We start from the raw sequence: 23785 nt of genomic DNA, 5'->3' as shown, positions 1-23785 counted from the left end.
ATGACGTAGAAGGAACTCTGAAACCCATTTGGAGCGTACCCTATTTAGAGGAAGGGGTAGCAACTAACTGCCCAAGCCCTGTCACTGCTACCACTATTTCTTCCTCTCTTTCCTAGTTATCTTCTTATTTTAATCTTTTAGCATATATTAAACTGGATTGCTAAGTAACATGTGATTCTGTGGTTTTAATAAATGCTACCTTATCAATAAGGCAATCAATCATTGCCTCTTTAATTCTTCATTCCTGATGCCTGAATTTAATGATGCAAATTGAGCAACAGTTGAGAAGGGAAGGGGAATCCTGTTTGAAAAGCAGTCCCTGGGTTATGGGCAGATAGCTGTGAAATTTTTTTCCCCTAAAGCATATTTCTTACTTACATATATTATTTTAGGAAGAGAACCAACTGGAAAAAATGAAGTTCCTTCTCTTCTTATTCGTTGGTGTCGTTCACCTTTTATCCTTGAACTCTGGGAAAGCTATATATAAGAATGATATCTGTCAGAGGACTTTTCAAGAAATAAAAGAAGAAATTGCCTGTTATGGAGATGTTGCTAAAGCAATCATCAACCTTGCTGTTTATGGTAAAGCCCAGAACAGATCCTATGAGCGATTGGCACTTCTGGTTGATACTGTTGGACCCAGACCAAGTGGCTCCAAGAGCCTAGAAAAAGCCATCCAAATCATGCACCAAAACCTGCAGGAAGATGGGCTGGAGAATGTCCACCTGGAGCCTGTCAAAATACCCCACTGGGAAAGGGGAGAAGAATCTGCTGTGATGCTGGAGCCGAGAATTCACAAGATGGCTATTTTGGGCCTTGGCAGCAGCATTGGGACACCCCCAGAAGGTAATGTTTGTCTTTTCAAGTCAATTTGCTATGTTCTTTATAAAACTAATGCCATGTGACATAACTGATTATAGGGTGCATGATTCACATTATAATTTGGGTGATAAAAAGGAAGATATAATCATTTCCCATTCCATTGGCTTAATGAGTTCTTTACTCTTATATTCCTTTTTCTTCCTTTTTTCCTCTCTCTTTTCTGAAAGAAGGCTGTACAGTGTCACTTCTTGAAATGAAGAATCTACAGCTATTGGTCCATGAGACTTCTGAGCCCTGTCACTTAATAATTTCTGTCTAGTATAACATTAGTATCATCCTGTAGAAAATAGAGATATATGTGTACATAGGAAACAAAAACTATGACTTCTTCCAAGGGGCCTCAATGTACAGAATTTCTTAGAATTAATACGGAACAAAGCCTTGTACACTGAATTGATTTAAGTTAATTATTTTTATAGAACCTGAGGCCTCTAATGCAAGGAGTTATCCAGGGTGGAGTTGTTTCTACTTATCAGCACTCTGGCTCAGCTTCATCAGATGGTGTAAGTGCTTACTTAGATCAGAGATTTACAACCGGTCAACAGTGAGCTGTGAGTCGGTGCTGGACTATTCATGAACTCTTTTCCCTTGGCAAAGGAACTACAGTTGACCCTTGAACAAGAAAAGGGATGGGGCACCAACCCTCCATACAGCTGAAAATCTGCATAGAACTTATAGTCAATCCTCCATATATACAGTTTGGTTCTTCTATACCTGTAAGCTTCTGTATCTGCAGATTCAACCAACTGTGGACTGTGTATGTAGTACTGTTGTATTTACTATTAAAAAAACCCACATGTAAGTGGACCTGCGCAGTTAACCTGCATTGTTCAAGGGTCAACTGTAGTTTATAAAAAATACCAGTGACCCTCTCTAAAAAGTTTATGGAAATTTTCAACCTTCTCTGATGCCAAGATAAACACCCAGCAGAGGAGAAGATAGTAAGCTTTTGAGAAACATCTTTATTGAGATATAATTCATGTACCCTAATGTTCACCCATTTAAAACATACAATTCTGAAGTTTTTAACATAGTCACAGAATTGTGCAACTACCACCAAAATCTACACTTCATCACCCCAAAAAGAAATTTTATACTTTTTAGCAGTTACTCTCCATCCCTTTCCTGCCACCCTCCTAAGCCTTAGGCAACCACTTATTTGCTTTCTGTCTTTATGGATTTACCTATCCTGGATATTTCATGTGAATTAAATGATAATACACTGTGTTATGGTCTGTGACTGGCTTCTTTCATGTAGCATAATGTTTTTTAGGTTCATCCATGTTGTAGCATGTATCAGTACTTAATTTGTTTTGATTGTTGAATAACTTTCCGTTTTATGGATATACCACATTTTATTTATCCATTAATCAGTTGTTGGACATTATTTACCTATCTGTTGGCTATTATGAATATTGTTGCTATAAACATTTATGCATAAATTTTTGTATATACATGTATTTTCATTTCTTTTGGGTATATACCGAAGAGTAGATTGCTTGATTATACAATAATCCTGTATTTCACTTTTGGAGGAACTGCCAAACTGTTTCCAAAGTGACTGCGCCATTTTACATTTTCACTGATAAATTCTAAGTTTTACACATACTTGTCAACAGTTGTTACAGGTCTTTTTGGTTATAGCTGTCTTAGTGGGTATGAAGTGATACTCATTTTGGTTTTCATTTCCATTTCTCTAATGACTAAAGATGTTTAGCACACTTTCATGTTCTTATTTGCTGTTTGTATATCTTCCTTGGAGAAATACATATTCAAATTCTTTGCCCAATTTTTAATTGTGGTATTTGAATTTTTATTCTTTAATTGTAAAAGCTCTTCATGTGTTCTGGATGTAAGTCTCTTATCCTTGTGATTTAATATTTGATATAGAAAAGTCTTTAATTTTGATTTAGCACAGTTTATCTAATTTTTTTCTGTTGTTTGTGCTTTTTATGTTATATATCTAAAAATCATTGCCTAAACCAATTTCACAAAGATTTATTCCTGTATTTTCTTCTGAGAGTTTGATAATTTTAACTCTTAAATTTAGGTCTGTAAGATAATTTTAGTTGTGAGGTAGGAGTCCAACTTTGTTCTTTTGCTGTGATCATTTAGCAGTCTCAGCATCATCTGTTGAAAAGACTATTCTTTCCCCACTGAGTTAGGTGTATTTCGTTAATTGATTTTCAGATGTTAAACCAACTTTGCATTCCTGGGATAAATCCCACTTGGATATAGTGGATAATCTTTTTATATGTTACTGTTACTGAGTTCAGTTTGCTAGTATATTGTTGAACAGTTTTACATGCATATTCATAAGGGATATTGGTCTGTAGTTCTTGTGTGTGTGTGTGTGTGTGTGTGTGTGTGTGTGTGTGTCTTTGTCTTTGTCTGGTTTGATATCAGGGTAATTCTGTCCTAAAAGAATAAATTGAAAAGTATTATCCTGAATTCTATTTTTTGGAAGAGTTTGTGAAAGATTGGTATTAAATTTTTGTTGAATTCAACAGTGAAGCCATCTGGTTCTGGAAATTTCTTTGTGGGAAGATTGTTCATTATTACTTCAATATTTTTCCTTCTTATAGATCTCTTCAGATTTTCAATTTTTTGAGTCAGTTTTAGTAGTTTGTGTCTTTCTAGGGACTTACTTTTATATAGATTATGGAATGTTTTTGGCATACAGTTATTGATAGTATTCACTTATAGTTGTTTTTATTTTTGTGAGGCTAGGGATCCAAATTACTGTTCAGTGTCATTTGGTTTCTGCCTGAAGAACTCTTGTTAGTTCTTTGTTGTTTGTTTGTTTTTCAAAGCAAGTCTGCTAGCAGAAAATACTCTTAAGCTTTCATCCATCTTTATTTCTTCAATTAATCTTCATTTGTGAAACACAGTTTTACTGGATATAAGATTTTTGATTCACAGTTTTTTTTTATTTCAACACTTTGAATTTGTCATTCCATTGTCCCCTGACCTCCATGGTCTCTGATGAGAAGGCAGCTGTTAACATTATTGGAATTCCCTTGTACAGGCATACCTTGGAAATAGTGTGGTTCAGTTCCAGACCATTGCAATAAAGTGAATATTGCAATAAAGTGAGTCACATGAATTTTTTTGGTTTCCCAGTGCCTATAAAAGTTATATTTACAGTATAATGTAGTCTGTTAAATGTGCAATATCAGTATGTCTAAAAAAACAATGTACATACCTTAATCAAAAAATAATGCTGTTGGAAAAATGATGCCAAAAGACATGCTTGACTCAAGATTGCCACAAGCCTTCAATTTGTAAAAAATGCAGTATCAGCAAAGCACAATAAAAAAGGAATGCCTGTTATGTGACAAGTCATTTTGCTCTTACTGATTTCAAGATTTTTTTAATCTTTATTTTTGGTTTTCAACATTTTGATTTTCATGTATCTAGATGGGGATCTCTTTGCTTTTATCTTGCTTAAAGGTTGTTGAGCTTTAAGTGTAGATAAATGTTTTTCATCAGTTTGGGAAGTTTCACCTATGTTTTTCTATGAATATATTTTCTACCCCTTTTTTGCTCTCTTCTCCTTCTGATACTTCCATTATGAGTATGTTGGTGCACTTAATGGTGTCCCACAGTTCTCTGAGGCTCTGCTCATTTTCCTCCCCCTCTTTCCCCTCTCTGTTCTTCAGATTGCATAATCTGTATCAATCTATCATTAAGTTCATTAATTTTTTCTTCTGTTTGCTTAAATATAGTACTTAGCCCTTCTATTGATTTTTTTTTTTCAGTTATTTTACTTTTCAACTCCAGAATCTCCACTTGGTCTTTTCTATAATTTCTCTTTATCAGTATTCTCTATTTGATGAGACGTTGTCATCATACCTTCCTTTAATTCTTTAAGTATGGTTTCCTTTGTTCCTTGAACATGTTTATAATAGCTGCTTCAAAGTCTTTGTCTGATATGTCCTACAGCTGGGCCCCCTCAGGGCAGTTTCTATTGCCTGCTTTTTTTTCCCCCTGTGTATTGGTCATGCTTTTCTATTTCTTTTCATGTCTTATATTTTGTTGTTGTTGTTGAAAACTGACTTTAAATAATATGTTCTAGCAACTCTGAATGCTGATTCTTCTCCCTTCTTCTCCACGGCCCCCTGGAAGTTGAGGTGGTTTTTGTTTTGTCCTTTGTGTGTTTAATGACTTGGGTGTGCGAACTTTGTGAAGTCTTTTTCTCCCACAGTGTACAGATCCTGATGGCCCTATTCTTAGTGCTTTTGTTTTTCCTGTTTTTCCGTTAGTCTGGCCTTCTAGGTGTCACCCCGAAATATGCACAAGCCATTTATTGGTCAAAGGCTGTGCTTAGGTGCCCTTAGTCGGTTGTATTTTTACCCTTTACTGTTGGATGTTTATGTGCTTGAGGGTTGTTATTTAAACTTAATGAATTTATGTTTTTGCCCCAAATTCAGCCAGGGCCTCGTAGCTCGGAAGTACCCCCTCCGATCAGTTTTGGGAGGGCACGGTCTTGGGCATGTACATAGTCGTCCAGCCTGCTGGGTTGCATGTGATTTTATTATTAGGCCTCGCTTAATAATATTTCCCCCTATGGCAGAATGGCTTATTTTTCAGCCAGTGTTTGGTTAGAGGCTGTGCTTAAGCCTTTTGTGCCAGTGAGGCTTCTGCCCTTTGTTGACTGATCTGGATGCAGCTTGGGAAATGTTTTCAGTCTGACCATTGTCCAGTTTTGATTGTTCCTGAGTAGGAACATGTGCATGGTTTTTTCAACACCCAGGGTTTATTGTGGTCCAAGGAGAGCTTTTCTTAGTTGCTTTTTTCCCTCTGGGTCTTTTTGTGAAACTTCTGATTGCTCTGCCGTTTTGCTTATTTCTAGCACTACCATGAAGCATCCCTTACTTGCCCTCAACCAAGCTCTCCATTGTTTTCAGCAGTACCTCAGGCATGGAATTCTCAGTGTTCTGCTCCAAATAAAGTCACTGTCCTGGGGAGGAGCTGCAAAGCTCTTCATCCTCCTGGCTTGCTGCTTCCCTGGGAGTTCTCGGGAGCTAGACACAGTGTTTGTGGCCTGTTCCTCCCAGAGTGATATCCCTAGCAGGTGCTAGAAGGGGAAGGTGGCAGCTACTGTTCTTCTCAGCTTGCTTTTCCCAGCATGAGACTTCTTCCTATGAATGAGCTAAGACAGCAGTTTCAGGATTCCAGTTTTCTCATAGCTATACCTGGGGTGGGGTTTCTACCATACAAATAGGATCTGGGTAGAGGAATGGGGACTCAGTCCTCTTGGAGTGGAGTGGCCATAATAAAGTTTTTGTAACATGGAGTTAGGTATGGGAGAAGGAAGCAGGTCATGGCCCAAATCCTACAGACTCTCATTATTCTAACTTAGTTTAGTATAATTTCTTGAATGAGTGTTTCTCCATTTGCTGTGTGCCCTTAGGACAATTTTGAGAGACTTTAAATGATTTTTAAAAATAATTTTCCCAGTTTAATGTTTCATAGCGGGGAAGATCTGCCAAGTTTCTCACTCCTCCATTCTGGAAGTACCAGTGGTATGGCTAGTTTTGATCCCTTTGAGGCTGCATGAATCAGTGGTAGAGTCCTCTGAGGTATTAGGGACCCCTCAGCTTGGGTTCTATATTATCAACCAGGAGTTTTGTTTAATTGCCTCTTGTTATCAGTGTTAGACACTATATATATATGTGTGCGTGTGCGCATGCCTGTGTGTGTGTATGTGTGTGTATTTTTTTTCCTTTTTAAGCCCTCCTAACTGTCTTACAAGGTCTACCTTTTTTTTTTTTAATAGATAAGAAAACCAGACTATAAGAGGTTAGGTAATTTGCCCAGGGTTACACAACTCGTAAGAGGCCAAGTTCAGGCACGAACAATTGTCAAACTCCAGAGTATGTGCTTTTAGTCACTAGACTATATTGCCTCACATACAAATATTTTAATGTAATTTTCACTTGTAAGATTTCCCTTTTTAGCCATTTGGCTGAAGCAGATCTGTCTCAAAAGCTGCTGATACCCGTACTGTGATGGCAGAATATACTGGTGTCAGCACCTTATTTTGGTCATTTTTTCTCATTCCTGTTTCTTTCTTATCCTCTTTTCTTGTTCTGTAGCTGGGCCTGCTCTTCCCTGGCTATCTGCCTGGCAAAACTGAGCCAAGTTACTGATGGCTCCTGGGGCCTTCAAAACCCAGGGGGAGTGAACTTCACTCACTGGAATCTATTGTGATGTTCCAAGACTCACTCTCACCCCATTCCTCATTCAAAGTAGATAAACAGTTGTCTGGCAACTGGACTATTTTAGGCTCTGAGGAGACTGGAGAGTTAGGCTGGATCAGGTGTGGAAACATCCCCACAGGAGACAGTGTGCGGTCTGCAGAAAGGAACCTCTAGGTACAGGTTATGTGGGGCAGAGCTCATCTCCCAGGAAGCCCGTGTTGTGTCCTTGGGTTAACCACCTACTAGTTGTGTGACTTTGGGCCAGTCATTTAATCTCTGCGGGCCTCAGTTTTGTCACCTGTAAAATGAGAAATGGCTGAAATATGAATCTGTAGGGTCTCGTCCAGATTAGGAAGACTGATTTTTTCTGAGACTCCGCAAGGGATCAGCGAAGCTAGAGGTCATGAGAGCAGGGTTCTCCTCGCCAGATGCCATGGGGCGGATTCCTTATATAACCAGAGGTAATTTTTTTTAACTTTCCAGTTCTAGACTTGAGTATTGCAGTGTGTATTCGTTTGTTTCTGTGTCAGGGTTTGGGCTCTGTGAGCTGTCTATGGAGAGCTGGAAGAAGACTTCCTGTCTGCATTTCCAAGAACTGGATGTCCTGCAAGCCCCACGAACTCAGCCTCTTGTCTCTCCTGTGTCTCCCATCTTGGTTAATGACATTGCCATCCACGCAGGTGCTCATGCTCAGAGCCTCCCAATTCTGGCAATATCTGATATGGTATCCTGCTTTCATGTTTCGTCTCCTGCCAGGAAATGCCCTGATTTAAGGACTCAGTTCAAATGTCTCCTCTTCTACAGAGATTTTTTTTCTATGCTTGCTCATCCCCAAAGGAGTATTGACGACTTCCTCCTTTTTCTGCTTTTCCTGAACCCTGTACTTGCTTATATCATAAGCATTTCCGTAGTAGATAGTAAGCCTCTTATAATCAGAGATCCCAGTTTCAGTGGTTCCCAGCTGGGAGTAATATAGCTCCCCAGGGGAAATTTGGCAATGTCCGGATACATTTCTGATGATCATGACTAAGACGGGGTGCTACTTGCCTTGAGTGGGCAGAGGTCAGGAATACTGCCAAACATCCCACAATGTACAGAATAGGCCTCACTTTTCCCCACGTCAAGTAGTTATCCATTCCAAAATGCCAACAGTACTGAAGTTGAGAAACTCTGCCCTGGTTCTTAGTGCAGTGTCTCATACACGGAAAAGTTTGAGAAATCTTTGTTGAGTTGAATGAGTCCTTTCCATTTATCTCATCCCAACATTCAGTTGGTCACCAAGACTGCAGTGTCACATATGACTCAGTTTGTGCATCCTCACTGTCAAGTCACAGTTCAGGACCTACCATCTCCTGCCTAAGGTGTTAGAAATGCCTCCTAACTGATCTGCCTGACTCCAGTCTTGTTTTCATCAATTTCCATGCTGCTGCTTCAACTGTCTTTGTAAAATATGGATCTTATTATGTCACTCCCTTACTTCAGGTCTTTTCATTGTTTGGAGTACAGTTCAAATTCTTATGACCTTCAAAAAGCGACCCAGGCTGTGTTTCCAGGCTTCTATTTAGTCTCTCCCTAGCCACACACCTTACATTCCAGCCTCATGGGCCTCACTGCTCTTGCCTCGACCTGTTCATATCTCCTCGGCTTAAAAACTGCTTCCTGGAGCTCTGCTAGCCGAACCCTAGTCCCAGCCCACCCCACCCCAGCCCAACCTAGCCCTTCTCTGCTTGGAGAATTCCTACTTATTTTTAAAGACTCATTTAAAATGGATCTTTTCTCTGAAGTCTTTCTTGAACCCAAACCTAAATAAATGTAATTGTTCTTTCAGCTCCACTCTCATACCACTTTGTTTGCCTGTATGATACAATGACCACAGTATGCTATAGTTGAATATTCACACGGTTATCTCTTCTGAGAAACTGTGACCTCTTCCAGAGTAAAAGCTACATCTTACTTATCTTTGTATCTCCTTTAGCACAACACCTAGTGATGTAATAGATGCATATTAAATAGCTATAGATATGATGAGTAGATCTGTGATAAATATGACATATTTAAAAAGGATATTTAAAAACTTATTCATGCTCAGACAAGTTTCCTTTAGCCCTATGTGATTTCCATAGGTCTTTTATGTCCCTATAATATCCAAATAATAGTAATAACAATTTGGTTTGCCTCTGAAGTGAAGGCACGTAGGAAAAAGGATGATAAATGAACATAAATCCAATCATGATGAGGTTGTTTACAGTCTGTTCTTTGGGAAAACTGGAGCAAAATGGATCAGAAAGCCTGGAAAGCTACAGCTTGAGCTTATTCCAAAATCCCACTGTATTCGCCTTATGGGAACCTAAAACAGGCTTCCTGCATACTCTTAGCACATCCACCAAAGGAAGACATTCTACAGCCAGTGCTTTTGATTCATTTCTTAGTGAGGTGCTAACTAATTTTCGCACAAGGTCCCATCATCAGATAATTAGTTATTTGCACCTGTCGTCTTCTGCTCCTTTGGTCTCGTCAGGGAAACTGCATTTTCACTGTTTTTTTTTTTTTTTTTTTCAGGGTTTAATCCTTGTCTGATAGCTAATTACAGTATGAAAGAAGTGCTCTAGAGAGCCTGTATCCATAGATAACACTTGGGGTTTGGAAGTATGGGATCCGTTGAAGGATCTGATCGCAGAGGTTGCAGATTCCCTCTCTCAGCATCAAGTCAGGATTGGGAATGAGGAGGAAGAGGGCAGAGAAACTCACATTGACTGAGAGCTCTTCTATTATCTGCTAGTCATTGTGCAGATTCTTTTACTTACATTGTCTTTTGAGATAGGTATTGTTCACACTTTAAGGTGGCAGGTGCCAGGAGGTTTAGCATTTTGTCCAAGGTAACACGGCTTATAATATGTGGCAGGCCTTGTTTCAAGTCACACCTACCCAGTAGCCTTCCATCTTCACCTGGCCTCATGGTGGATCTTTCTGCCCACATCTTGCAGATGTATCTATTTTTCCCTTAGCTGTTTCCTCAGAAATAGGGCTGCTACATCTATCTCCTGTGTCTTCACACTCTGGCACAAACACAACTTAAAAAGCACAAACCACAAGATGAAAACATTACTGAATTTGATTGCATCAGAATTAAGAATTTCTGTTCGATGAAGGATACCAGAACAAAGCTGTTAGGCAGATGGAAAAATGGGAGAAGATATTAACACTGTTTAAAATTGTTATGAGATTAATATATAGGCTATGAACTACTGGAAATCAATGAGAAAAAGGCAGTAACCGAAAACAGAAAAATGGACAAAGGCTCTGAATAAGCAGTTTAAAGAAGAGGAAGCCTGAAAGCTGACGAGTGTATAAACAGATCTGAGCTCAGTAATCAGAACAATGCAAGTTTTAAAAATAATGAGATCGTTTTACAGCAGAGATGCAGAATGCCTTCGTGGTGCTGTGGTGACAGAGGAGCCCTTACGCACTGATTGGTGAGCATGAAGCACGGTGCCACCATTCTGGAGAGCAAACTGATAAGATTTAGCCAACTTAAATATACTTTCATACCCAATGAACCAGGAATTCACTTCCTTATTATGTTTCCCGAAGAAATTATCACATAGGTCCCTAAGGATACATATACAAGGATGATTATTATAGCCTTATTTGTGAGGGTAGGGTCCATCTGGAGGTCCATCACTGGGACAGTAGACACGTAAAATGTGGTAGATGCCCTCTCAGGGTATGTTATACAGAAGTTGGAAGCAACAGACTAATATTCATATATATTCATATATATATATATATATATGGCAACATGAATGGATCTTACATATATAAAGCTGGGTAAGAAAAAGTAAAAAATAGAATGACATACATACTACAGTTACATACATATAAATACAGCTTTGCATGTACACAGAATAATATTTCACATTTTACAAGGAAACATGTAAGCAAAAAATATCTTGGAATGTTTGCCTTCCCAAGACATGGGTTGGAAGTAAGAATGAGCAATGGATAATAAGCAATGAGGATAAAAGAGAATAAATAAATTTTAAAACAAGCAAATAAAACAGAGATATTTGCCTTGAATAGGCAAATGATGATGATATACTATGAATTAAGGAATATAATCAACCTAGCATTCTGTATGTGATATTAAAACAAAAATCCATTTGCCTATCCATGTGTCATGAGGTTAACGTAGGTATTTGTGTAATTTGTCATTTTCTTCAAGAGGAAAGGAAGCCACTTTTACTTTTTAAACATTATCCAGTTCCCTCTTCACCCGTAATCTTATGACATTCACTTAGATTTATGTTTATACAATGTAAATCTTTACTTTTTTACTTACATGTTTTTAGTTTTCACGTAACATTATCTTCATCATTGTTCTCTTCTAAGTTTCAAAGCTTCTGGAGGCAGGGATGATGTCTCTTTTTGTTTGCTTTGTGTAGCATTTAGTATAGTCAGATCTTTAAATCACATTAGTGATAATCCTAATGTTTAATTTTATGGAAGGTCTCCCAGGGTGAGGTTTTCTTTTGAGATTCTAAAAGTATGGATAATGTTCCCTGGAGATGTGATGATGAAGTAATGTGGGTGGATAGTACCCAGGTATCCTTTCTCATAAACACACTTCTCCAGCTCAAACTTCATCCCCTCCTTCCCTTTGGCAAATCTCTGACTCCTTTTTTCTAGTGGAAAATATCATTGGTTAATTAAAATAGGTTTTTGATAACTGATGTTGTGGGTGAATCTAAGAAATGTGTTCAATAATCAAAAGGCTACAGTTAGTATTGAACTTAATCACACAGAACTGGGAAATTTAGATATTTCTTCTCAATAGTTGTGATCCTCTTTGTCTTTATTTCTCTTTCTCTTTGTATCTCTCTTTGTCATTTGCTCTGCCTCTCCCTGTGTGTTTCTTTCTCTGTACTGCTCTTTACTAACCATCTTTACCTTTTTCTCTATTAACTCCCTTCATTTCATGCTTCCTTTCCTTCTTTGTTTTGGACGCTGTCTTTTTGTTTTTTGTCTTTTTTCGTTTTCTACTTCCTGGTTTCTGGTTCATAGCCTCACCAGCCGAGTAGTCCAAGGCTGATGTATTTGCAGCTAGGTCAGGTTATTGCTCTAGACTTAACTGGAACTTCTTTTTCTTAGTATGTTAATGTCCTCTTTGACAGACTCATTGCATTGTTAGAATTATAGTCACTTGAAACAAGTAGGTGAGTACATGTTTTGTACTCTTATAGCAGTAAAGAAAAAAATTTGTGGTGCATTTCACATTGAAAATGGCACTGAAAGACTCAGGGCCATTTTGATGGCTGTTTGGAAAGTGCATCAATAATATCAATTAGCTGAAGGCACTTTGATTTTTCCAGGGGCACTCAATGGGCCAAGGCCTTGGACTCTTTACATTCTTGATTTTCTTTGTCTTGAAAAAATTGCATGTAATTTTCCATGAACTTTCAGAACTTTATATCATCAAATTGAATCATTTTTCTGAGGCAACATTAAGACTTGTCTTCTTTAGAAGAAGATGGCTTAGGGGTTTTAGATCAACTACTGGTAAATGCATTGGATCCTCAATGTGACAAAGTGGGTGATAAATAAACCACTGGGACCAGATAACATCCGCCTACCATTTTTGAAGAAAGGTGAGGGTGAAACTGTCAAAACTTGGTTAAATTGTATTTAATCTTTGTTAGTTGCCACTGAGCCCCCAAGAATTATTATATTTTCCTTGTGACCACCTTCCACAGGAATTTTTCCAAGAAGACCTTGAGAAGTACATTTTGTTGGTGATCATGTCTTTATTTTATTCCATACACATGATAAAGTCAGTATAGAGCCCTTAGGAAAGGTAATATAGATGACAGAAGATGATGTCAGAATAGTGGTGGAAACTAAGATACGGCCAGATCAGATTTATAAGCCGTGGGAACTGGTACACATTTATAAATAGGGGAATTTTTGGATAAACATTTTTCAGAAAACATTCTCTTGACTCTGTGACACATAGATGGGACGGGAGAAAGATAACAGAGAGTTCAGATCTGAGGGACTAATAGTTTAGATAAATAGCTCCAGAAATGGAGACATGAATATTATTAAATAGAGATCAATGAATAGATTTTGGGTATGAGAGATGAAGAATGGGAGGAATCAAAGAGTACAAAGCTTTCAGGTCTGAGTTAATAGAAAAACCATAATGATATCACAAAGAGAAAGAAGAGGGCTGGGAAAGGAAGTTGACTGAAGACAGTGAATGATAGGGTTAGTTTTTAATACAATGACCTTTTGAGGTTGATTCCATAGAAAGCACTCATGTCCTCTTATAGGATGTCCCCAAATGCCACAAAATGATAACAATGGACCAGGGTGGTCACTTATCCCATCTAAGTGGCATTTCTTATTTTCTTAGTTAAATGCTACAGACTATTGAATTCTCTGTTCTTACTGCCGTAACAATGATTCACATTTACTTTTCTGTCAAATCAATGTACTGTCAACTTGATTCAGACAAAAGCTGCCTATAATCTCTGTCTCTTCAGCTCCTGAGGTAGCACCTCTCATATGACAGGTGCTCAGTAATTGGTTATTGCATTGGTACCCACTGTATGCCCAGCACAGGTTAGGTGGCCATGATCACAGATGAGTCAAACAAGGAGAGAGCACTGGTGTAGGTAAGACGGGAGCAGAGAGAAGAGGGGAATTAGTTGCATGTGTGGGTTGAACACACCTTCAGGGAGACATGACATTGAAGGATGAAGGATTCAGTGGGGCTAAATAGGAAGCAAAGATATTCTTAGGGCACGAAAGAAGAAGAGCAAAGGCATGAGTGTGTGAATGTGTCTGATGTATTTATCTAATGCCTGGAGGAGCAGGTTTGCGGAGAGAAGTAAGCAGGTGGTGATAGGACTGGAAAGGCACAAAGGTAGACTGTAAAAACCTTGCTCAGGTCATCTTATGTATTGTTAACCTTTCTTAGGACAGAAATTATTTCTAGGGTGAGGAAAGAAGGGAAGGGAGACTAGATGGTAACCTAATTTGGTATCTCTTGGTAAAGCATAGAGAACTAGCAGTGAAGAGTTTTGAGTTTTAATCTTTGCTACTATATCATGTGACGAGGACAAAGTTATAAAACTTCTCTGAACTATTTGGGGTCAGTTTCTTTGATATTTATAAATGTTATTAGTAACAGTTGCATAATTTACATTTGATATGAGAATTCCTGAGAGTTCTTTTTTAGTAAGATATCTAGCTTTTCATTTTTTAAAAAAATGTAATAAACCAAACAACAGCTCATACTCTGATCATACAGGATCAGTGAAATAATTTCCAGCCTCACCTTCACAGGCAACTGTTAATCTCATTGACTGCTAAATAAATTCACCTCCTCCTTTATGCCACCATTTTGCAATCTATCTCTGTCAGTCTTACTATGATCCAAATGCCTTTAAAGCTAATGTGGCTTTTAGTAACAGAATGATTTGCAAAATGTGTGTTTTTTTTTAAATTCAGCTGCCATATTGTGCTGCTCTTGAACCTTACCTTTCAAGTGGATTTTCTCTCCTTAATTTGGGGGAATTTACCACAAAACATTCAGGACGTTGTGAGAAGACTCTTGGTTGTCTCTCTCAGTTCATGGAAAAGCACATTTGCCCTCAGACTGCACTTATGCATCATTTTCATCCTGAAGAGCGTTTACTAAGCACTCGTCTGTGATTGCTGCAGGCGATATACCTGGTCTGAACAAAAACTAAATAGCTAATGATGTGCAAGCAAGAAGTATAAGTTCCATACCGTATTTTAAAACAGTATGTTCCTGATTTTAAAAATAATGCATTTCTTTTCAAATGTAGAAATTTGAAAAATAAAAGCACAGTGGGAATATAAAATCACATGGAATCCTATCGCCCAAAAGCAAGAGCTATGAGCATTTTGGTCTATATACATACTGTTTGTTTTTTTCCATTTGAATATTTACATATATTTAAAATATGTTGTGAACATTTCTCCTCTCTTTAATGACAGTATAGTATAATTGTTTAGAACCTGCCTTTAAGGTTGTCTCCTGATTCAATTGCTAATTGGCAGTGGGACCTTTATCAAATTATTTAACCTTCCAAAGTCTCTGTTGTGTTTTCTGCAAAATGGGGATAATAATAGAGTTTACCTCATAGAGTTAGAGTCAGGACAAAGTGAGATAATGCATATAAAGCATTCAGTGCCTGGCACGTAGCATTTTGTTATTTGAATCCTTCATTATTGGATAGATCATATTTATAGGGTTTTTTTTCTATATGTAATATTTGCTAAGCTACATGACACAGCTGATACCATCAGATTCCTTGCTGTGCAGTTATTGATTGGTGTTTCTAGTTCACTTACAAAAAAGAACTGCTAAGCCAGACTCTCACCCCATTGTGGGTTGCCCCATGTGGGAGTTTTCCATGGATTTCTGAAATTTGGGACTCCTCTCAGTTGTCCCCCTCATATGACTTTGGTTGCACCACATGACCTCACTAGGTTGGCACAGGGTTTATTTCCATCGTGATGATACTCTCTCGTATGTCCTCCACAATAGGATTTGGTAGGAATGAAACCTGGCTGGACGGGGCTGGTAACAGAGATGCACTTGACCCTCCACATGGGTCTATATGCTGGATCTGAGTCACAGCTGGCAATGGGGCCAGTCGTAGGATTTTATATGCGTGACCACCAGAGCCCTTTCAAGCAGGGTTCTGAAGTCTGGGGATGGGACCAAGCTGGGATTTAGAGTGGGGAGTCAGATATCACCAGCACGAGGCAGGACAGACGAGGGGATGAGCCTAGCACAGCTTTAATGAATTCTGCTGCTATTTTAGCTGGAGATACTGGCTTCAGCAGTGTGTTTGTCTTCTCGTATCTTGGTGATGTCTTAGAGCCTCACACTACTCCTCCCCCTCTCAAGTTATATATTTATTGAATGTATAATAACCATGAGATACTATTTAAGTTTAATAAAATGTTAGAAGTTTGACTCTAGCAAAATGCTATGGAGCAGCAGAAGCTCTGAGCGCTCCTGGAGTATGTGTTGCAAAAATGGATGAACTAGAATTGCATGTATCAGCTTGAATTAGTTTAACAAACTATTGAACTTTCAAAAGTGAGTTGATGAATTATAGGTACGTGTCACACGATTTATATGAAGTTAGAGAACAGACAAATAATGCTATGCCTATAGATTTATATGTAGAGAAGGTGTAAACCCACGCATAGTTTGAATACCACATCTAGATAATAAGCGTTATCTCTGGAGGGAAAAAGAGAATGAGACTTAAGTTTCTACAGTGGTGCTGGTCTTTCTCTTTATTCTGGCCATATATTAATTTCCTCTGCCCCCTATTCCCCATTTTAATAAATCATAAAATTTGTTAGCCATATAAAAGTAGAGATTGTATAGAACATATTTCAACCTCTTTGCATCTTAATATTTTGTCATCTTTGCTTCAGTTCTTTTTTTCCTGAATTAAATATCTATAGAATACAGATCTGTGATGTTTTCTCTCTCCCATCTCATTCTCTTTTTTCACACTGAAGCAATTGCCAACTAGTCTGTAAAATTTTTGAAGACATGGCTCTTGTCTTATTTATCTTTGGGTCCTCTATAATACTTAACAGAAAGCAATGCACCCAGAAATGTTAAAATGACAAACCAAGTAGAGCTTACCATAGGAGTATAGAAAAATGTTATCCCATTTTCTTTAAGAAGGCTGGATTTCAGAAGGGAGGTTATAGCTCAGTGGTAGAGCGTGTGCTTAGCATGCGCAAGGTCCTGGGTTCAATCGCCAGAACCTCCATTAAAAAGAAATAAAGAAATAAACCTAATTACCTTCCCTTCCCCCCAAAAAATTTAAAAAAAAAAAGAAAAAAAGAAGGCTGATTTCCAAATAAAGTTGTAATTGCATCTCATTTTTAGAGTCTGTTTGAATAACTTTGGGTTACTGCAGAAATCATCCAGATTTAAGCTAATAAAAAACGCCCTGGATCTTTGGATATCTTCATTTGGAATTTTGTAAAACTAATGGATTTCACTGTATCTAAGATCTATTTTCCACAGGTCTTAAAATTTGAACTGCAATATGTTATCTGTATGGCATTCTTTCTGGCATTTCATAGACATTTATTTTAAACAATAATATTTCACCTTGATTATAGAAAGAATGGTGACTATGCCTAATTTGTAGGTAATACATAGATCAAGCATGAGGCCCTTGACCTACTCTAATTGGATAGATACATCATTATTTTTAGTTTTCACTAATCTTATGGATATTGCTTGGAACAAAATAAGGAGAAAACCTCATTAGATGTATAAATTTTGGGGTATTTTAAGAATCCATCAAAATAATATTGTAGATAATATGACTGTTTTCAGATACAGGATAAAAATAAATGAAATTGACAAGAAAATGTAAGAGATGCTAAAATGTTTTACTGGTACAGTATGTTGTGCAGATATTTAAATTTATGAGATAGAATTGTAATAGAAAGCAAAAAATTATCTATATTATTGTCATTTTTTAATAAGTGAAGTTCTAGTTCAAGGTGATTTAAACCTATGATCTAATCATCTCGGTAAGCAATTTAAAATAATTTGCTGACTTGTTGGCTTAACTTTTCAAATATGCCAAAGGCCACTAACTTCTTGCAGCGTTTATAGATATTTATCCAAATGTGTTTCTGGTTAGGATGTGAAAATATTTGGGGAATAAATCCAATATTTGTGCTTATTTACTTTACGTAAATCGGAGTTTCCCATGAGTGACTGTATAAATTGGGGGAAGAGGAAAGAAGGAGGAACTTGAATATAAACCAAATATTTGTTTATGGGCTTTATTATTTATTAGAAATTTACATAGTGACTCTGATAGTTGGGATATTAACCCAATAATTCCTTTTCTTTGGAGATGATTATTTTCGTATATGACTATATATTCTTATGAGGCAATTCTCTTTGGAATACTCAAAGAGAAATATTACATTTTTACCAAATGGGTTATTTTCAATATTCTAATATAACAATACAGTTGTCCCTTGGTATCCGTGAATGATTGGTTCCAGGAACCTCAGCGGATATAAAAATCTGGATTCCATTACATAAAATGACACAGTATTTGCATATAACCTACATACATCCTCTCATATACTTTAAATTAGCTCTAGATTACTTATAATATCCAATACAATGTAAACGCTATGTAAATTTGTTGCCAGCACGTGGCAAATTCAAGCTTTGCTTTTTGGAAATTTCTGGCACTTTTTTCCAAATATTTTTGATCTGAGGTTGGTTCAGTCCACAGGTGCAGAACCTCTGGATATGGAGGGCTGACTGTATTTGGTTTTAGGAGCAATACTTTATTCCAGTATGGCTTTTTTATAGGTATTTGCCTGTTCACACCCTTCCTCCACCTCCAGAAAAAAAAGCAGCAGCATAACTTTTCAGAGCTTTGTGTGCTTTCACGATGATTTGGCATCCTTACTGGGTTATATGCCATAGCAAATATGTTTCCCAGCTATTCATCTTTAATTACATTTTAATTTACATTAATTTTTAAAAGGATTAAGAGTACCTTCAAAAATGATGTGCCTATTCACACAGCATGTATTAATTTATAGCTGCTTATTGAAAAAAATGTGGTTAGTCCATGTCTCTTGCCTCATGCATAATGAAGAACCTCTCTTTGAAAGTAATTGCTGTAAAATATTGCTTGAGGGATCGAAATGTTAGCGTGATTTGGAGGTAGTATCTTTGCTCTTAGACTGTTTTGAACATCTCAGGTGCAAACATAAAACTGGAATAGTACTGATGAGGTTGAGGAAGGAGTAGGTGGTGAGAAGAGATCCTCAGGTAATGGAGTCTCTGAGAATAGGAATGGGTCTTGATCTTTTGTAAAATCCTGAATTGCTGGTGCAGCACCAGTCACATAAGAGAAAGGGATGGTGTTGCTGCTAGACTGGCGGAGAGACAAGAGGCTGATCCAAGAAAATGCCGAGTCCTTGTCAAGGTTTTCTTCTCAAGTTGAGCAGATATCTGGTTTTCTGGCCATACGTTATTGCTTCTCTTTATAAAAAAGAAACAACACACCTGTTTTCAAGAAAGCTAAAATGTCTGTCATTTAGGTTGACAGTGATTTGGGTCCTCACTCAGAGTGAGAGGCTTCCTCTGTGATTATTTTGGTACTGTGTTTGGTACTGGGGGTTAGGTTAGAAAGATGTAGTTATAAAATAAACTGATTTCATTTTGTTCATCCCCTACTCAGAAACCTCCCATGTTCCCCTCTTCCCCATAGTGACAACAGGAAGGTGTCCAAACACTTCAGGGTTGGTGCCAAGTGGAGGCCTTCTAGAATTTGGCTCCAATCTAAACATAACTTTTACTAGTTTACAACTTGAACTTCAGTTGTAGCTCAGATATTCATCTGACTTGAGAGATATTTTAGGCATCTCTGGTGGGAAGGAGAGAATAAGCTAAGGCTGGAAGGTGGCAAGACTTGGGGGCTCTCTCAGAGATTAGCACCCAGCTCACTAAGGTCAGAGGGACATGGAGAACTCGGGTGCTGCCCACACTGATAACCTTTCCACGGTGAGAGAACAGTGCTTGTCCAGGTGACTGTGTTCAGGTAACATGACATTTTTTGATGCCAGGCTGTCATTTTACTCATAGATCAGGAATTATTTTGTGAGCTGATCTATCAGTTTCCAGAAGGAGGAGCCAACCCCAAAAGACAGGTAGGAATTAGGTGAGGAACTCAGGTCACCAGTAATGTCTTATATTTATTTTTTATTTTCTTTAGGTCTTAGCCAAGTATTAAGCACTTCTCAAATGAATAACACATTTTGGTTATTATTCTGTCTACTTACCTAAATCAGGGATGAGACCATCAATAAACCCAATTTCATTTAAGTTAGTTTTTAACTTTTTTTTTCAATAGACAGAAAATCAATCTATTTGTTTCCTTAAGTTCCAACCCCCACTCCCCCAGCCCTTCTATCTCTAACATCAAAAAAGGTAGATTGAAATAGCAGTCCTTCTGGTGATTAAATCTTCATCCAGTTAATCAGTCATGTTTGTATCTACACGACTACATCTACTACTGGACGTATGAAATGTCTTAGAGGCCATCTCTACTAAGATTTTTAGCATGTTATCTTACACAGCATTTGCATTTGCTAGCTGCTACATAGATTATAATCTGCAGACATAGAATAATTATTGATGAATGGTCCTTAAATATTTAACTTTATATTTTACCTCTTTGTTTAACCTATTTTGAGAGTGTTCATAGGCTCTCTCTGCAAGAAGGCTTACTTGCTGGTCACTTCAGTAAAGATTCAATTACAATAAAAATACTGAGCAGTTATATAGTTCTTACAATGTGCCAGGCACTGTTCTAAATGTTTTACTTTAATTAACTCTTGATTCTCTCAGCAGCTCTATGATGTAGATACTTTTAAATATCTGTATTAAATACAGGGTATTTAATTTATTTATTTATGATTATATTTTACTCATTTGTATTCTACTTTATTACCAAAAGAATTTGGGGAGACTTGCAAAAGTACACTGAAAAAATAAATGAAGAAAGAAAGTAGAGAAAACAGGTGTAATGCCAGGATTAATATAGAAAAAAAAAAGTCATAAAATTTGTGCAGTTGCCAGGGATGACCATAATTTAGCTACAAACTGCCTGGCAAACAAAGCAAAGAGTGAAACGTAATCAGACCCAAGATTCATAGTGTCTGTAATAGGAAAACAAGCCATTTGTTCAGGAAAAGTGCAAATTTCCTAGTAGAAAGCGTTTGTGGGCCATCATAAAGAAAAGGCCATGTGATATAGTAATTGTCAAAAGTCCATTTCTACCATAAGTGTAACATATGGGGACATTGTTCCTTTTCTCCATGTCCATTTTCACTCTCTCCTTCAGTAATAGAATCTTTTAATATTGCTGGAAACATGACTGCCTAGAAAAAAAAAGACCTCATTTTCCAACTTCTATATAGCTAGGTGTGACCATGTTACTTAATAGGAGAGGTGTGTCCTTATCTTCCCTTTACTCTGTCCTGGCCACTCTGAGGCAAATGGAAAGTGCCATCTTGCCATGAGGTAGAGCTGGAAAGGAACATCTGGACAGGAGTCTGTGTTCCTCACCCGCAGAGCATAGTAGCCTAGAATTTTACATGACATACAGAGAAACTTCTGTCTTGCTTAGGCCCCTATTATTTTGGGTTTTCTGCCATTCCTAGCTAACTGAAGAATGAGGGGGCAGAAACTGCCTTTGGATTTGGTGATCAGGAAAGACCTCTCTGAAGAGACATTCAAACTGAGAACGGAAGGATTATGCTGTTACTAAGAAGAGTACTTCTTCTAGAAGCCCCAAAAAGTACTGTTGGGATTTTGATAAGAGATGGTGTTGAATTTCAAAAACTTTTAAAGATTTTTATTTCTCATGTATTTGATCTCACTTTAACTTATTTTCCTATATGTTAGCAGGTAGAGGGCAGTTTGACATTTTTTTAGGATCATTCATTGAATAAGTTATCATTTCCCCATTGATTTGGAATGCTGTCATTATCATATACCAAGTTTTCATAACTGAGTTTATCTATTTCTAGATCCTATTATTTTCCATTTATTTATTTTTCTTTCCATGTAGTAATGCTGCATTTCTTTCATTATTTAAGCTCGGTTATAAGTTTTACTATCTGGTAGTGCCCTCTGTGTGTTTTGTCATTGTTTTTGTTGTTGTTGAGATATCCCTAGCTGTTTTTGGCCTCCATCTCCATTGATTTGTTTTCTCGAATACATTTACAGTTTTCTAAAGTTAACTTCTGTTGCCTGATTTTAGCAGCAGAGCTGATTTCTCTAATATTTTCTCTGAAGAATTTTTCAGATTATCTATAGATGATAGTGTCATTCTCAAATAAGGACAACTTGTTTCTTCCTTTTTAATCCTTAAGTATTTGATACCTTTTTCTTGTCTTGCTTCATTGGTTAAGACTTCCAGTATATTATTGAGTAGAAGCTGTGTTAGTGAGCAACTTTTTTTGTTGTTGTTGTTCTGATTTAATGCTTGAAACATACACTTTCAAGGCCATTGCCAATTTGGGTGAAATCCTGTATGATCTTGAGAAAGAGAAGATGTGTTATTACTGCTCCCACTTAAAACTTCTGAATTATTTCCAACTACTCATTGATAAGTACCCAGGTTCCTTAAAGTGGCCTTCAAGGTCCTGCCTAAACTGGTTCTCCCTCCCTCTCCATCTTCGTCTTGCACCACTCTACTGCTCCACCCTGCTCTTCCTTCAGGTCCTTGGCCCTCATTTCACTTCAGAGCTTTTGTGTATGTTACTTAATCAGCCTGGAATATTTTGTTTCTCCCCTTCCACTCCTGCTCCATTTAGTTAATATCTCCTCATCCCCCAGTTTCTTAACTCAGTGTTTCCTTTCCTTAGAAGATTTTCAAGATCCTGTCAGACCAGATCAAGTCAAGGATTCCAATTTTAGAAATGATGCATTTCACTTACTAAATTGTAACTATATATTAATATGTTTGCTGTTTTTGATGGGTACCAGTCCTCCCCATTAGAATGCAATCTTTGTTAGTGAAATCACTGTATCCTTGACTGTATCTTTAGCACTTTGGAATGGCCTGACATTTTGGAAGGGCTCAAATACATTTCTTGAATAAATAAATAAATTATAGGTAAAAATTTCTTTTAAAATGGAAATACATTTCTCCTACTTTAATGTCAATTATTTTAGTTGAGTTCAGTTTGATGCAACTATTAAACAGGTATTTGGCTGGGAATAGAAGGATGGGTTATTTGTGAGCAGGTAGGAGTAGGGGAGAGGAAGCAGGGAATGAGTGACTTTGGGTATCTGGAAGGCAACACAAGATCTCTGAATATTTGAAAAGTTAAATTAATGACACTTACTCATTTGTGAGCCTTTAGAACATCTTGCCCTTCCTTTCCACTTTCTAAATTCAGGGATTTGTGGAATAAGTTAGGATGTCAGGCTCCTTTGAAGATTAATGCTACCTGAGGACGGAGTCCTAGCAAACATACAAGTACATGCTGACTTTAGGAGGGAAGCTGTGTGGGATGGGGTGAGAAGAGCATGGATTTGGAGTCTGACTTGGATTCAAATTCAAGTGCTTCCACTTTCTAGTTTGATAAGATATTTGAACTTTCCTGGAGTGTCCTGAAGCTTATTATTTTCTCACCTATTAAATGTGGTTAATGCTTTTGTGCTTAAATCTCTCCTACTTAAACTGTATGGTGATGGCTTTGAATTGAAATTGTAATGGGATTGACACTGATAGTTGAATTTATGTTCTTCCAGCCAATGGACTTTAATAAATGGCATCCAGGAAATTTTCCATGCAATTCATATGGTTCTGATATTTCCATCATGTCTCTAGAAACTTCTTTTAGAGGCAAATTGCTGTGTCCAACTGAGTCATGAAACTAAGCCAGGTATTATTGAGGGCAGAAATTCCGTTCGGTTGCAGTATTTTGCCCCCAAGCTTTACTTCTCTAAGAAGAGTATAGGACAGGTAACACTTCAAAACATAGCTAAATAAAAAGCCTGTTTTGGAATGCCAAGCTGTCACAGAGTTATTCCATCTCTCTGATGTAACACTATAGTAACATTGTTT

General features: G+C 37.4%; 1 protein-coding gene across 1 annotated transcript in view; it reads left to right on the top strand.

Moving 5' to 3' along the window:
- The window catches only part of CPQ (carboxypeptidase Q), a 389854-nt gene that overhangs the window by 93666 nt on the left and 272403 nt on the right, over positions 1 to 23785 (top strand). Inside the window, 1 exon segment of the mRNA XM_032468179.1 lies at positions 393 to 846. Within this exon segment, the coding sequence (XP_032324070.1) occupies positions 414 to 846 (433 nt within the window). The 5' untranslated portion in view covers positions 393 to 413.

Source organism: Camelus ferus, chromosome 25 (genome assembly GCF_009834535.1).
Source record: "Camelus ferus isolate YT-003-E chromosome 25, BCGSAC_Cfer_1.0, whole genome shotgun sequence".
NCBI classification, from domain to species: domain Eukaryota; kingdom Metazoa; phylum Chordata; class Mammalia; order Artiodactyla; family Camelidae; genus Camelus; species Camelus ferus.
Note: the sequence above shows the minus strand (reverse complement) of the source record. Positions and strands in the feature narration are given on the sequence as shown.